The sequence below is a fragment of the Stegastes partitus genome, unplaced genomic scaffold, assembly GCF_000690725.1.
Source record: "Stegastes partitus isolate 25-593 unplaced genomic scaffold, Stegastes_partitus-1.0.2 Scaffold811, whole genome shotgun sequence".
Lineage (NCBI taxonomy): Eukaryota > Metazoa > Chordata > Actinopteri > Pomacentridae > Stegastes > Stegastes partitus.
The window spans coordinates 120,404-137,374 of NW_007578542.1; the positions used below are offsets into that span (position 1 = coordinate 120,404).

General features: G+C 42.2%; 2 protein-coding genes across 2 annotated transcripts; both read right to left on the minus strand.

Annotated features, from left to right (window-relative positions):
* Nucleotides 1-422: 422 nt before the first annotated feature.
* ptcd1 (pentatricopeptide repeat domain 1) lies at nt 423-7,420 on the minus strand. The gene is made up of 8 exons (XM_008292440.1): nt 6,782-7,420; nt 6,555-6,695; nt 5,495-5,713; nt 5,301-5,402; nt 4,000-4,665; nt 3,541-3,657; nt 3,056-3,238; nt 423-1,166 (listed from the first exon to the last, which is right to left on the minus strand). Exons 1-8 carry the CDS (start codon nt 7,241-7,243, stop codon nt 897-899), a joined length of 2,160 nt encoding a protein of 719 aa, XP_008290662.1. The 5' UTR covers nt 7,244-7,420; the 3' UTR covers nt 423-896.
* Nucleotides 7,421-10,833: 3,413 nt separating this feature from the next.
* On the minus strand, nt 10,834-14,253 carry LOC103365100 (actin, cytoplasmic 2-like). Its single transcript, XM_008292441.1, is given in 9 exon segments — nt 10,834-11,064; nt 11,261-11,442; nt 11,582-11,773; nt 11,867-12,113; nt 12,649-12,888; nt 13,000-13,130; nt 14,039-14,095; nt 14,098-14,160; nt 14,163-14,253. Coding segments are annotated over 9 exon segments (1,347 nt in total). The 3' UTR covers nt 10,834-10,920.
* Between the last annotated feature and the right edge of the window lie 2,718 nt (nt 14,254-16,971).

A 16,971-nucleotide genomic window follows, 5' to 3' on the forward strand; every position in this document is an offset into this window, starting at 1 on the left:
ATAAAATGGATCATCTGTGTGCTTCTGATAGCATTCGCACGGACATTGCTTATTCAGGGAATTAGTACAGAATGTATTAAATTCATCTGATCAGTTTAATGTTAAAATATAAAACTGTTTCTTCTGTAATTAAAAAAATACATCCTCTTACTGTTCTATTATTCCACAAAGCCAGACAAATCTTGTCAAGCATCCCCTTTAATTTTCCAAATTACATCCTTTGTTTTCTTTCTTAAAAGATTCTTACAAAACGAAATCCTGAAACAACAAACTACTCATTTTTCTTCTGCAGTCAGAGGAGGCAGGCAGACGCAAACCTCAGCTTGATGTTTCAGTTTCAAGCAGTACCTTGTTATTATCCATCAGTTTGAAATAATACCTTCTTAAAAACATTAATAGAAAATACCACAGTCACAACAGTATTTTAAACGCAGATAAGGGTCCTTTATTTGGTTCTGAAAACATTTTACCTCTCATCCAAGAGGCTTCTGTAGTTAGTAGTAGTTAGTAGTTACATGTTACATTAACTACTGTTCAATGAAAGCCTTTTTAAGGAAAACAATAAATACATTTTTTGATCTGATCCACTTCCTCAGCCTGTTGAATTGCAATTCTAAAATTTAACTGCAATTTGAGCCAGTGAAGACCATCTTCCACTCAACAAATCACCCTACAGTAAGTGCTGGGATAGCCCAAAATAAAACATAATTCAACAGATGAACAATGAAGTTTAATGTCTCAGGAATCAGGCACTGAAAGCTAAAATTGACCTTAATGACAAAAACACAATGTTTTTTGAGAAAAAGGCAAATGCAAGGTCCATGAGCAAAGCTCTGTTACAAAGCTCAATGCAGAGAAGCAGGGAATCGAGGAGAGGTGTTACGTTTTCAGTGCAGTTACAGAGCTGCCAGGGTGCTGCTCGTCTTGTCCCTCCTACGAGAACTGTATCTCCTCTCTGGTCTCTGGTTCTTCTGGGCCTCTGTCAGTCCGTCTGCAGCTTCTGTTTTCAGGTCTGCAGCTTCTGTTTTCAGAGCTGCAGCTTCAGCCTCAGACTGCAGCGCCGCCTGCTTGTCCTCAGCGCTCTGAGCGGGCATGTGTCTCAGCCAGTACTGGTAGTAACCACGGAAACCATCTATATGGACCAGGTAGTTGTTTCTGGACTTGTACTGGGATTGAGAAAGCAGAAAGAAAACCAAGGCAAAAACATATGAATCATGTTGTTGGAGCATAGACTAAAAGGCTCTTGCTGATATAGGAAGATGCTGGATTACACAAGGCTTTAAGACAAGTAAACTGACTTCAAGAGGCAAAGCATGAAAGTAAATAACCTTTCCTTGGTTTTCTGACTATAAAATTCATTTCTACATCTAGGGGCAATCTGTAAGTGACCCCTTTTCCATTTCTTTTTAGTCTGGATATTTAAAAAATGACTAATATCAAGTTAATAATACACACAGGAGAATATCGCAAGCATTCTAGCATCAGATTCCCTACACGGTCTCTTCCTGCTCTCAACGAAGGCGGCCGCTTTTTCTCTCGCTCCCTTGCCGTTATCTGCCCTGCTTGCTGCTCTTTGTCTTGTGCTGTCTCTGTCTGAATCTATCAGAGCCTCTGTCTGCATTTCTCTCCAAAACCTGAAATCATGGATTCGATCAGCTGGTCTTTCAATGCAATTGATCAAATTTTTCTCGACGAGAAACTGGGCAAAGGAGAGCCCGCCTGCCCTGACGGAACGTTTGCAGCAGGATACACGATGGACTCCTGGAAGGAGTGGAGGGTCGTGTGCCTCTCTATACTTTCCGTGGACGATGTTGAAGACGTCTACTTAATTGGGATTATGATAACAGGCTTCCTGCTGTTTGGAGTTTACGGGTTCCTGCTTTATGGCAAAGTTCGGAAGACGGAGGCAGCACTTTCGGCAATTGAGAAGCTGCCCGTCATGCAGGGATTGCTTCGGGCTGTCAGCTCTCAGACTCAAGCAATATGCGAACTTAATCGCAAACTGGAAGGGGTTCCAGAACTGATTCGCAAGATGGGCACCAACTTGGAGCCGTTGAACAGTCCGATCCAGATGTAACGGGCCATCAAATTCAGCTTTTTGGATCACAGAGAGAACCAGTGGGACTCTAAGGACTGATGGTAAATTGCAAGTCGTCTTGACTCAAACAATCTTTCTTTATCTTCATTCGGCTCCAACACTTCGGCCTTGGAAGGCTGATATGTCACCACTTCTCCTGGATGCTATGCAGACAGATGTTCAGCCCCTCCCCTCCCCTACTCCTTCTCCTGTGAACTTTGTCTCTGGATCAGAACTCTTCGAGGTCGTCTCCATGGCAACTGCCGTGTCTCGTCACCAGCATCAGACGACAGAGACAATGCTGAGTCTGAGCGGCGATGAAGTCCATGGACAACACACACCCCCTGGACTCCACACCTGGCTGCCTCTCCACCCCCTCTCCCTCCCTTGTTACAGTGCAGCATGCTGCAGGCTGACGCGACGCGCTCTCGTGGCTGTGCACTCCCCCCAGTGTCTGAGCTGTGACACCTCCCCCCTTGAGTGTCGAGTCGATGTTTCATTATGTTGCTTATGTGCTGAGGTGTTTTTTTTCCTAATCCCACAATGTGCCCCCCCTAGAGGAGCCTAGTTTGGGAATTGCCTTTTTGCCCCTCGTTTTTCCCTCTTGTTTCCTTTTCCTATCTAACGATAAGGGGCACTGCTCATGCTGGCTGACCCGACAGTTTCTCCCTCCTGTCTCCCCTTGTTATTGGTCACTGTCTTTTTATGTTTCTTGGACTGGATGTAACTGTAAAGTAAATTTCGTTGCTCTGTGACATGTGCAATGACAATAAAGTTCTGATTGATTGATTGATTACACTAATATTTTGAGGGTAGTTTATTGTTAAAAGACGAATTTTCTCCATATATTGAGAAAATATTGTTACTGTGAAATCTTTCAGCCACACTAACTGATGTAGTAAAAATCAGATGCTGTGACAACCCCTCGACTGACAGGCTGGAAACTCTTGTGCCCTCATGTGCTGCATGTATACTGACCTGGTTATAATTCGGTGGATACTGTGCAGCAAACTCCAGCTGTCGGATGATGACCTCATTAGGCCACACTCTCATGTCCCTCATGGACTTCAGGAGTGTTTTCAGGTAAACGTAATCCAGTCTCTGACTTGCTCGACCAATAAGAGCTGAGAACACATGGACGTTGGGTCTCAGTCCTGCCTCCTGTGGAAAGCACAAAGATCCAGGTGTGTAAAGATGACACAACATCTGTTGTATACTTGTATTACTACTCCTAATACAAATATTATAGACATTACTGTAGTAGTTTTGGTTTATCTATTACAGCAGCCAGCAGCATCATTTTGTTAAACTTTTAGCATGTTTACATTAACAGAAAAAAACCATGAATTAAGCAAAGTGGCTGGAACAGAGTTCAGCAAGATTTTCTGTCCTGAAGAAAACAAACCAAAAAAAAGTGGATTATAAATCAAACATCTCTTCTGACTTTGACAGTGTTTTGTCACCTCAATGTCTTTCAGCAGCTGAAGGCCGTCTTTCTGTTGAGCACACCCTAATGCAAGACATCCAAATGTCTGTATATCCACTTTTACATTCCGCCGTCGCATCACACTCAGCACAGCCTGGAAAGAAAGAACTGTGTCAGAAACCTAAACACACACTTAAAGTTCTTTGACGGGTTACAACAAAAACAGATACTTGTAGTTTTGTGAACACATTTGGTTTAATTTTGTCTCTCAAGTGTTGCATTCCTTCTTACTCTGGACAGCAGCAGCTTTCACTGTTACTCTGTCTTCAACAGAGAGCAGTTCAAATGAAAAGCTCTGCAGGCTGTTAACAGTGATGGGGAGACTGTTTCTTGTTTTGGAGCAAATGCAGAAAGTGGGCTACACACAACCAAATCTAACTGATTGACTAAATAATAATTAGGTAGGTTAGAAATGAGAGTGTATTTGTGTGTGTACCTTTGCCCCCTCCAGGTCATTGGCTTTTGCTGCTTTGTGAATCACAGAGTTGAAGAAGCCGAGATCAGGCTTCAGCTGATGCTGTTTGGCAACCTTTAACAACACCTGCAGAGACTGGTAGCCCGGCTCCATGGTGTCAGCCAGCAGGGTCAGAGTTTTGAGGTCTGGCCTGAGTCCATTAGCTGCCATCTTCTCCAGGAAACCATCAGCACCACCGATGAGGGCCAGCCTATCACATGCTCCGTCAACAGTGCCAAGGGAGATCACAGCACCTCTTTTCCCCTCAAAAAAGTCCAGGAGGTTAGGGGTGATGGAATCAGCTGCTACATTCACAGGTAGTGAGATGTTTTCTTCTTGTCTGACTGGGATCAAATGGGTTGAGTCTTGTCTGGTGTTGACCTCCTCACTGTGTCTGCTGCCCTTCTGAGTGTCTCTGGGCGGATCAGGCTGGAGAAACAACTGCCTCTCCAGAAGGTCGATGTCAATTTCGTCCTTGCACTTAGACTTTGAAACACCTCTCCTCTTTTTCCGACTCTCACCGTCACTCAGCAGAACAGCAGAGGCCAAACCAGTATCGCCAATCCCACAATCCCTGGCAGTTCTCAGGAGCAGGTTGTAGTTCTTTGTGTCTGGAAGAATCCCCGACTGCAGCATCTGGCGCCACACCTGAAGGAAAGATTAAGAGGTTGCTTTTAGCGTGTGTGATAACAATATTACAAGCACTGGTCCTGGCTGCAATCTGAGTCACGCTGAACAATAGAACTTTTTAGAGAACGCCAGACAATGCACTGAGTGTCTGGTAGCTCACAGATGATACAGATGTGACATCAGCTTGAATCTTCCATCTGCACTGCTCTCATGTTCTAGAGCTGTAGCAAAACAATGAGGAAGCTATAACCACAAAGCTGGTAAACTGATGCACTGAAAACCTTAAAAGAAGAGACTGTTTTCAGGGGTGTTATGCTAGCTTGCCATATATTCTGAATCTATTCATGCGTTTTGGAGTGACTGGATTGTAAATGTGGGTTATTACAACAATCTCAGACCACTGTTTTTAACTGAGCGCAGACCAAGATGCTCGTACACTTTAAATAGTGCAAAAAAGTAAAGGAGTATGTATCTTGGTTACTATTAAAGAAACTAGATTTTCCACCTTGCACTTGTATGCCTCCATGAAGCTGCAGTTTATGCCAATGTCTGTTGAGACTCGTGTATTTAGCGAAAACACTGAAGGAAAATTAGTTGGTGTTTCACCCATATACCTTTCTAATGTAGCTGGTGCCTACAAATCATGTACGTACCTGTAAAGCCAGTCTGAATCCTATTTCTTTGTCCTTCAAGCAGCCCATCAGCAGGTAATGAAGCGTCTCCTGTGTAACTACATGTCCGTTCTGTAGCATTTCCTACAAACAAACATAAACCCAACATTAGAGACAACACAACTCAGTGAACCAAACAAAACTGAGACTCACACATATGTAGGAATCTGTCGTACCCTCATTGTGTGAATACAAGCCTGAAGGTGGTTGGTGACGGCGTGGGTCTTGAGAAGAGCGTGATATGTGATGGTGCTCATGGGGACATTTTTGCGACGGAGTTCTTGCTCCAACTTCAGTGCTTGCTGAAGACCGGTTTGTTTGTAAGGAGACTCAGCGCAGGCGTTGAACAGTGCGGTGTAGGTCGCATCTCCAGCCTCTAGACCTCGCTTCTTCATCTGGAAGAGACACACACAAATAATTGCATTTTGTAAACAACTATATTATTGAGAAGCTCTGTCAATGTTTAGTAAGTGCTTGTCACAAATGTATATCTCTAAAAATGGTATATGAGCTAAAGCTAAAACTGAGACCAACTAAATTACACAGCCAGCTAGTATGCTGTGACATACTAGCTGTTTATGTTTTTATATTGTTAAAGAACAAAAATGATTTGGTCTATTTATGGAGGGCGATCGGTAAAAAAAACTAATGTGTGCAGATTATAGAACAAGTGACGTGTACACAACATAGGCTCTGCTGCTGCTAATACTACAAATACTACTCAGATAACTGATTATTTAACACAGTGGTTTCAAACATTTCTGATACGAGATCCCTTAAAATGAAGCACACGTTACTGCTTTATGTGAATGTCAGTTATGGGCCGTTTAGAAACAGTGATTCATGCTTCTCTTATTGTTGTCGTTTGTCTGAGGCCTGGCAGGGTTGCAAATATCCACAATGTCACAAGAAAAACAAACTAATCAAAGTAGGAAGTACATTCATAAACATGGATATAGGGTAACTGTGGTTGTTGCTGTCTTTTGTGATGCTGGTAAACTGTATTGTGTTTCTCTTGCAGCACAGTTTCCAAAATGACCACAAAGTTGAATCATCAGCTCTTAAAAACCTTTAAATCTAAACAGTATGAAGGGATTTTTGGAGGGATTTACTCATAGAATACTGAATTAGATTGCACTATTTATTTATTTATTTATTTAGTTAGTTAGTTAGTTAGTTAGTTAGTTAGTGTGGTTAATAACTATGAATTAAGACATGAGAATAAAAGCTCCCTACATCATTGTAGAGTTTGAAGGCCTTTTTGAGTTGTCCAGCTCGACCACAGCCTCCGATCAGGACCGAGTAGTTGAACTCCTCCGGCTGCAGCCTCTCTCCCTTCAGCATGTCTCTGCTGAACATGTCCAAAGCCTCCTGCAGCTGTGACAGGACAGAGCACGTTTATAAACACATGAAGAACGAAGAGAAAGAAAGCAGGAAAGACAAAACAGCTCAGCCAAACTAACCTTGTTCTCTTTGATCAGCTTCTTGCACTGTAAAAAGTACCAGTACGGTGTGTTTCTCCTCCCGGGCCTCCTGCGATCTTCCTCCTCCTCCTCCTCCTCCTCCTCTCCTTCCTCCGCATGGTCTTCTTGGTGTCGCAGCTCACGCATGGCTGGGCTGCTTTTCCTGAAGGACCTCCTGGAGGCCATGTCGACGGACAGCGAGCCGAAGTTTTCGTGGTCAAGCTCGACTGAAGGGGAGTCTGGGGGGTCTCTGTCATCTCGGGACACAGACCTGGAGCTTAGTCCCGTGGGTAGCTGCCAGGGAGTCGGTGTCAGAAGCCTGGATGTCCGGTGTCGCGACACACCCTGTACCCCGGTCAGAGTCGGTGTTTTAGGTGAATTTGATAAGATTGACAATCTGGAAACAGGGACCGATATTTTCCTCCCGTTTCGCACGAACGAAGAGGCGACGGACGACAACATGTTTAACTTGCTAATTAAAAGCTACCTGAATATGTCCAGTTTTCTCTTCTACTTGGAAGCAAACCACAACGTTTATAAAACTTACAAAACTTGTTGGAGGGTAAATATGGAGCTACTAGCATGTTCTTCTTGTTGTTGTTTGAGGTTTGTAGCTCCTAGCATGTTGAACACAACCACGCTGTTTCAATGACACGAACTGGTTCAGGCATGAATAATAGATAACAAACGATCGTTACAAAATGTCCAGTTTTGATTCTTTTGGGCACTTGAAGAGAATTGTATATGATCAGAATTTTAAATAAATTATTTTGATTTATTATGTGGTCGTATAAACTGTTGAAAATGCTTCATCTGCTCCAGTTAGGACGTCACACTGCGATCGACTAAATCTTCGATAGATTAGTGAGCCTGTGCCGCTGTTATTGACTGGATTTTTTCCCCCGAAATAGAACTTTATTTAACACAAAGAATTGTACAAATAACATAAACAATTTGACAGGCATGTGCTCATAATGATAAATGAATTTTGACAATTTTTAATTCGATGTTAATTAATTATTTAATTAATTAATTAATTTACATATATATATATCAAGGGGACAAGAGGAGGGGCATCATTGTTCTTTTTGGAACAGTTCTTTAAATATTTTTACGTTTTATTGCTTTTTTTTGTTTATATATTATTAAATGTTTTAATATGTTCTTCAAAGTCAATAGATAATTGAACAGAATTTGGTTTTACATTTGCCAATCTACATTTGTGAATTTAAAATTTGCCAATTAGAATTATTAAATTAAGTACGAATACTATTTCTTTATTTTTGTGATCAAAGTAAGCTATGACACTTTTACAATCAATTTTAACATAAATTTTAGTTTTACACAATATATCATTCTTAATTTGATTCCAGAAGATAGCTGAATACGGACAATGGAAAATTCATGACATAAGGATTCGCTGTCATTTTTTACAGGAGGTACATTTATTTTCAATTTCTAAAAATCTGAATTAGTATGAATTTGTTACATATATATAGTGTAAAACATTCATGTGTACTTGTTAACTTTATTATTAATACAGAATTGATATGGTAGCAGCCATGCTCTTGTGTGAGAAGACAAAAAGAAAGTGAAGACCACCCAATTTTTAAAATATATTGTTTAGAATAAAATACCAGATGGAGTTTGGTGCGCTAAGACATTCCTTAATCCATTTTATTTTGAAAGTGTTATTTAAATCGATAAATTTTAAGAATCCAAATCCCCCTTCAGCTATTGACTGGATGTTGCTCCTAAAGACCACAAATGACATCATACAGACCTCCAGCTGTTCAGGAAAGTCATTTTCTCCTCTTCTCCTGGGATAAATGAGGATAAGGTGGTGAGGTTCCAGACGACACAGGCTGCAGAGACACAGGGTTCATCACAATAATGATATGAGCTGTTTTAAGTGTCTGAATCTGCATACATTAAGGAGTCAAGCTATAAATATACCAAGCAAAAAGAAAACTCAGGCAACTTCAGTCACCATCATAGTGTCAGCAGCAGCTCAATGTATTCTCTCAGGCACCAGAGGGCTCCAAGGTTCAGCTGAGAGGCAGCTCAGGGTGTCAGCTGCCTCTGAACTGACCATACATATGTTAAAATCACCCCCCATATCAAAAGTAAGTGCAATAAGAACAATAGGAAAGGTGGGCCAGACAAAGGGGAGGGGAAATCATCAATAACATCCTCTATCATATCAGATAAAGCATGTAAGACATTTTTTCAGTTGCTCTACCTGACACTCCACAGTCAGGCTGACATCTGTGAGCAGGGTCTTGTTGAGGCTCAGTGTGTGTAACTTGTGGCAAATGTTTGACACATTCATCGACAGGGCCTGAAAACAAATTTTACGAAAAAAAAATAGGCATTTTCCAGTATGTGGGGACACATGTAAACAAGTTAATCTGCTTTGTAATCAAACACCAACTTCATGATGGGTGATGGCAGAATAAGACTCGCTTTTATCTAATATTCAAACCACCTAGGATGTTTCAGCTCTGGGACATAACTGCACAGTGTTTAAGATGTGTTGCAACTGACTAGATTGAATTGTACAAACAGGGGGATCAAAATGTTTAAAAAACCAAAAGCATGGCAACAGTGCATTACCAGTGAATGGATTGTTCAAACAACAGAAAGATAATAAATATGTTTTATCAGTGATGCTTAATCACTCTGATCTATTATGTTTTCAGTTTTGCAACCAAATATGACATATTTAACTAGTCCTGCCTAAAAAGTTAGATAGAGAATAATTATTCATTATTGTTTCTCATATTCCACTAGCTGTCCACACGATGGCACTATAAGCAGAAAGTTTTATACCAAGGTAAAACTCCACACAAAAGCTGTCTTTAGAATAGAGCACACCCTAGCTTGGGAGACGGGTGGCTGTGAAGGGTTTGCAGTTTCACTCCTTCAACGGCAGTCAGGTGGAATTATCTCAGTTAATGGTTTCCTATGTTTACAAGTTCTCTACATGGACATTAAGAATTCAAAGTCTAAGTCTAAGTCTAAACATCTCAAAGTGACTGAGGAGACCCACTGTGGAATCTCTGGAATTCATGTAGTTTGATGTTACTTAATATTTAAATGAAACATTAGATGCATCCTCAGCCTTTTATATTGTCTTGTGTAACTTCCTACTTAAAGCACTTGAAGTTTAAAAAAAGTACCATACACGTGAACCTGCAATGAACTGCCTGATGTGGTAATCAAAACACAGGTATCAATATTAGCAATGGCTCCATTCCATTCAAATATCCCTGTTAGCCATAATAGTACAACAGTGAGCAAGAACAAATACAGCTATTTGGAATTCAGCCATCAATAACATTTACACCAGGGCTTTTCCTACTGTGACTTGGCAAAATGCCTCACAAAAAACATGATGCTCACCGATATGGCTGCATGTAAAACAAACAAGTTACAAATAGTCCTTGCTCCACCTGAATATAGTTCATGTTTTTAATTTCATGTAAAGCACAGTGTGGCCTAACTTGCATTTAAACTGAACTAAATGCTGTGGGATGCAATCTGATCAGGGTAAATTAAAACAGGGTTCTGGCAAGATGAATAAACACCAAGTAGTCAAAGTGGAATCTCAGACATGTGCGCTTTATTGGGTTGTTGTGTACACCAGAGGCCCGAAGCCCCATGCACAAACCTTCATACACCTCAATACAAGGTAGAAGCTTTGTCTTTTGCATAATGACAAAAACAAACTGGACCAAGTATCATTTAAGGCTGAAAAGTACAAAAACAAAACAAGATTTTAGATTATAATTTACATATTAAGCAATACTACAGGTCTGTTGGGCAGTGGGCCCACCAGAGAATAAACCTTCATAGAGGCAAATAAGGTGGTGAACAAAGACATCTGGAATGACCTACACAAACACGACAATGGACATCATGTTCCTCACACATTCACACCGCCTGGGACGCTCTGTACTTCCTGCAGAGTTTCTCCCCATCAGGGGGCATGGTGCCATAGCCAGAGTGATGAGGGAAAATGGGAAGAGGTGTTGTGGGCTCAGCATACACCAGTGTGTTGGTGTAGGCATGTATGCAGAGCCAGTCGTTTGGATTTGTAGCAGTGTGTGTTTTGGGGGTGGGGACTGACAGTCTATTTAGAAGCACTTCCTGTGGACAATGCTGGGGCCGGACTCATCGTACTCCTGCTTGCTGATCCACATCTGCTGGAAGGTGGACAGGGAAGCCAGGATGGAGCCTCCGATCCATACGGAGTATTTCCTCTCTGGGGGAGCAATGATCTGTAGGAAGCAAGATGAAAAGAGATGTCATTAGTACCAAAGTCTGCATTGAAAAGTTCCAGAAGCTAAAGGACAAGCAACAGAAACATAATGCTGCAATACAGACATTTGTCCACAAAGTGGCAGCAGATGTAAAGAGCTTTCTGGAATATTTTTGCATCACTGCCTCAAGGAGAATGAGAGTCAAGAGTTTTACCTTGATCTTCATGGTGGTGGGAGCCAGGGAGGTGATTTCCTTCTGCATACGGTCAGCGATGCCAGGGTACATGGTGGTACCACCGGACAGCACAGTGTTGGCGTACAGGTCCTTACGGATGTCAACATCGCACTTCATGATGCTGTTAAAGGTAGTCTCATGGATACCGCAAGACTCCATACCTGTGAAAAGGTGTAAAGAGAAATGTAAGTTATGGTTTATGTAACTCTGAATTTACTACACTCAGCCAGTAAAAACAAAAAACATAAAAAAAAGAAAGACTTTAGCCTTGAAATGGCTTGTTTCCCTGGTGTTACTTACCAAGGAAAGAGGGCTGGAAGAGGGACTCAGGGCAACGGAACCTCTCGTTTCCGATGGTGATGACCTGTCCGTCAGGCAGCTCGTAGCTCTTCTCCAGGGAAGAAGAGGAGGCAGCAGTTCCCATTTCTTGCTCAAAGTCCAGTGCAACGTAGCACAGCTTCTCCTTAATGTCACGCACAATCTCACGCTCGGCTGTTAGACAAGAAAAGATATTTTACGGTCAGTTTTCCAATTTAACTAGTATCAAACATTAGCTTGTTTTGAAGTCGGTGCCCGAGTGCTCACCTGTGGTGGTGAAGCTGTAACCCCTCTCAGTCAGGATTTTCATGAGGTAGTCTGTGAGGTCCCTGCCAGCCAGGTCCAACCTGAGGATGGCGTGGGGCAGAGCGTAGCCTTCATAGATGGGCACAGTGTGGGTCACACCATCACCGGAATCCATGACAATACCAGTGGTACGACCGGATGCGTACAGGGACAGCACAGCCTGGATGGCCACGTACATGGCAGGAGTGTTGAAGGTCTCAAACATGATCTGGAGAGAGAGGGGAATGATTCATTAAACTGATGAGTCACAGTAACCATAAGTAATCTTTTATGGGTTAGTGCAGTCATAAAGAAAGAACAGCACACTGGCATGTTTTGAGTATGAACACCATACAAAAACTAGTCATTTAAAAGAAAAAAAAAGCCCAGAGGTTTAGTCATGTTGACTGTTCAAGTGCAGGAACCTGCTCTACCATTATCTATTGCATCATGCAGACTCCAGTGTCGTTAGACGCTTGTTGTCTATTTCAGTCTAATCTGAAAAACAGCAGTGCCCATGCTGCAACTAGTCATTCCTGATGCATCACAGTGCAGACAGATAGAAACCTGAAGCATCCGCAGAGATGAAAAGATCAGCTCAGGGTAGAGGAAACCTGGAGGTTGAAGGAGCAGGAGGAAATGGACAGATTGAGCAGGAGAAGAAAAGCCTGAGTGGCAACACAGTTTCCCATTGTTGGGCCCTGCAGGTGAACTGAGTAGGTTTCTTGATTAAAGACAAATGTCAGAGTGTCAGCTCTTGTTACCTGGGTCATCTTTTCCCTGTTGGCCTTGGGGTTCAGGGGGGCCTCTGTGAGCAGGACTGGGTGCTCCTCAGGGGCAACTCTCAGCTCATTGTAGAAGGTGTGATGCCAGATCTTCTCCATGTCATCCCAGTTGGTGACAATACCGTGCTCAATGGGGTATTTGAGGGTCAGGATTCCTCTTTTGCTCTGTGCCTCATCACCAACATAGCTGTCCTTCTGGCCCATACCAACCATCACACCCTAGAAAGGAAAAGAGGAGTGAGATTACAATTGAAAAATCAAAGTTACATTCAACAAAATCGAAAGTTGTTTCAGGTGTAGGATTTATAAAGTAGAATGTAGAGTCTGTACCTGATGCCTGGGCCGTCCAACAATGGAGGGGAACACAGCACGTGGAGCATCATCTCCTGCAAAGCCAGCTTTGCACATACCGGATCCGTTGTCAACAACGAGGGCGGCGATTTCGTCTTCCATTTTTTTTTCTGGACAGAAAAAGAGAGGGGAGAGAGGTTTAAAAGTGATGCTCAGTGACAGTGTGTGTTACATCTGGCAGACATCAGCTGGGATAAAGCCTTGTCATTTTGGAGACCGGACGCTGGATGTCGCAATGGCGCAGGTTCCAGTCCCGATCCAGAGCTGAAAAACAAAAGGCAGTTTCTCCCTCGGTCTGGCCATGGCCATATAAGGCAAAAGTGAGAGCAGCTTAGAGACGGCGGCGGACCGGCCCGGAAAACCGCCCCGTGTGTCGTTAAACCTCAAATGACACCGACAGCCGGCCACTCCCTTCACCGGGATCACCACAACTATACTGAGCATCCACACAAGCTTCAGACAGCGGTTTTAACACTTTAACCGACAGGAACTTTCATGCTTGTCGCGCCAGTCGGCAGGTGCGGTTTACCGTTATGTCGTGACCACCACCGCTACAAGGTTATGTGCGCAAAAAGCCACATCCAAGTAACTTCATGTATGTAATGCCACAGACATTTTAACACTTCTTCCAATGACTTTAGTGTGTTTAATCCGTCTGAACTGCCATGATCTGCCTGTGTGTGACACCGGAGCCACCAGAGCCGCAGACCGTGCCAAAGCTGATGCTTACATGTAAACGAGAAGGTCAAGCTTTTTAAACGCAGTCTGATTTGTGAAACTGATGAAGCGGTGACAGCGTCAAGCAGCAGGTTTATGTTACGTCTCCCTGTCAGCAACATACATGAACTTAACACTGTCCCTCCATCAAACTGTCATTAACAGGAACATTATAACAGAAGTCTGCAAAACCTCACATCATAAGTTAAGCAGCGAGATGAAACCGGCTTCTCTGGTAACATAAATAGTACACGAAATAATAAACATTTAAAACAAGGCAAGTAAAAACTTTCATGTAGACTCGGCAGCTGTCTTACCTGTGTGAGGGAGGGTTTTCGGCTGAGGAGGACTGTGTCTACACTCCGGTAGGCTTTAGTGTCTGAACTTGACTGCAATGGAGGCCGATAAATTGCAGGATTTTATCAGAGCTCGTGCTGCAGCCCCTCTCCATAAAAGGAGAACTTTCCGCACGGCGCCCTCTGATTGGTTCAGCCGCGTCCACTGGGTGTGGCGCATGCAGATACCGAGTCTGCGCTCTGACTGGAGCAGGGGACAAGACACCATGAAACTAACCTATATACTCCCACAAAGTTATCAATCTGGGCTTCAATACAACTCTTGTGTATCGTATCGCTTCATCGTAATTATTATAATCTCAGTCATGATAATGATAGAGGTGTAAAGCAGGATAAGATGCACTCTGTTATTCCCACCTGACCATCACATACTGGGCATACTTTTTATTGCAAGTCTTTTCTTAGATGATAGTGGCAGTGTTAGTCTTTAAACAGTATTGAAATGATCAAAATCAAAAGAAGTGGTTTTGAGATATATTTTGACAAGTACATACATATACAAGATGTTTTACTGTTAATATTAGGGTCTTATGGAGGGTTATCCATTAGTATGAACAATAAATAACATACGTGTTTTTTTTTTGTTTTTTTTTTTTTCATACGTGTTTTTTTTTTGTTTTTTTTTTTTTAGAAAAAAAATCATATAAAAGTATTAAACTAGAGCCTTTAAGGGATATGGAGTAAGAAGCCTCCCCAGGACATACATGATTTTCAATTCTGTAGCTTAGATTACTGATAAATTATAGACGTCATCTAATAAGGTAACGTAATAACGACTGAGCAGTTAAAAAAAACAAAACAAAAAACATTACCAGTGTAAAAGGCAAACAAATTGGCTTTATGTCAGCTAGTTAGCCTAGCTAACTCAAGATCAGCTAGACTGTTAAAAAGAAAATCAAAAAAAAAAAAAAAAATCACGTTATCCAAAATTTATGTTGCAGTTTATGTCAGAGCAACATCCAAGTTTGAAAATAAATGTAATCTTATGCATAAGTAATACATTTGCATTTATCAAAGGGACTCATAAGGGGCCTCTTTGCCCCAGAGGGAGGGCATCTCCCCTGGGTCATGGGTGAAGCTGCACCTTTGCATTTACTTATATAACAACAACGTTGTAGTCTGTCATAATTCAGTTACACTCGCACTTTGTTACCTTATATATATATATATATTCTTATGGATGGATGTCTTTCCTTGGGCAACAAATCACACAACTAATGCTGCAAAACAAAGAGTTGCTCTTGAGTATAAAACAAATTGAAATACGTGTTTTTATGCATTTGGTAATGTCACACTGGGCAGAAGTACCATGTATTAATCAGTCAACAGTGCAATAGTTGATGATAATTTAATCCTTGAGGCCTTGATATCCTGATCACATTGATTACTCTCATAATATACCCATGCCGCTGTCTTCTGTTTTATCTTTATGCAATGGAAAAGCAACAAACAAATCCATAATTCATCTAATTTAAATGATGGAGGTAAGGCAATGCAGTAAAACTAGACTGCACCAATGAAAACTTTCCCACTCATTAATGATACCCATTAATGGCCACAGCCAGGACATGGGGTGATTAGAGTCTCAGGGTCGTTGACAGCGCTGTTCACACCCTGTCTGACATGTCTGATGCTGGCATACCAGTGCCACACACACACGTGTACAGCAGAGCGACAGTGATACGTGCAGTTAAGCTGAGGTATGTTTACAGCATAACTCAAGAGAGTGTAAATCTCCTATCTTTCATCACCTCACTGGTGATGTGTGAGTGAGACTAGATGGCTGATTAACCTTGCTTGTTTGAATGACACATAATAAACAGGTGTCATTATGAATCTCGAAGGCCTATTACGAAATTCAGAATTATGACTCACGTAAGTATGCATACACACCTGTTCATTTTCGCAACCAGATATGACACGACTGTGCATTGTTCCTTCCTAACTTAAAATACTTGCCTGAATAAAATATTTGTTTTCATGACGGAAATCCTCTTGTAGAGCGCATGTCAGAAGTTGACCCGAGACTAAGTGGGTGGGTCAGGGTGCTGTTTTAACTCAATAAGGGCACCGGACAAAGACTCATAAACTTACAGTAGGAATTCTCACTGGCCCTACGTGTTCCTAATATGGATATATGGGAGTCGGTTCACCAAAAGGGACAGGATTTTCACAGTGCCTCTCCTCTGCAAGATGCATGCAGGATGTGACAACACAGGCCTGCAAACACACAGACATGTCTACATATCATCAGGTGGGGAGCAGCTCAGGACAACATGGACGGGGGGTGAATGAGCTGATCAGGGAATTGGCTCCTCAGACTGGCATTATCCTGCTACACACACACACACACACACACACACACACACACACACACACCAAGTATAGACCCAGGGCAGGACAACCAGCCCTTTAAGAGTTCCTTTGGATGACGTCCATATAAGGAGATATTGGAGCCAGTCACATGGGGGGAAGAATGCACTGCTCAGGTCATGTGACCAGTCTGAGGAAATGAATGAATCTCCCTTTTTAAGGCTGTGCATGTAAATGTGTGTGTGTGTTTGTGAGGGAGAGTGAAAGTTAGATTTTTCAGTATACTTCATCTGATTTATGTTTAGAATGTCAGTGAATGGCATCATTGTTTTGTTTTTTTTTAAACTTTGTACTCATTTAACTCCTCCCTGACATAAATTTCTCAATGTTTCCTGCTGGACACTCATACCAATCCTTGAGACATTTCAAAACTCGGTAGCGTGCATGACTCATGCATGCATTGCAACACGCACGCACACACACACATACACACACGCCCTCCCTGCATTGCTCACTCACACAGTCAGAGAAACTCTTGGGCCTGGCTCTAGCTCTCTCTAAGACC

Coding starts and splice junctions, on each gene's coding strand:
- ptcd1 (XM_008292440.1), bottom strand. CDS start 7,243: ATGTTGTCGTCCGTCGCCTCTTCGTTCGTGCGAAACGGGAGGAAAATA. Junction 3,239..3,540: donor AGCTGCTGAAAGACATTGAG/GTGACAAAACAC, acceptor TGCTTTCCACAG/GAGGCAGGACTGAGACCCAA. Junction 1,167..3,055: donor ATCCACCGAATTATAACCAG/GTCAGTATACAT, acceptor TCTCAATCCCAG/TACAAGTCCAGAAACAACTA.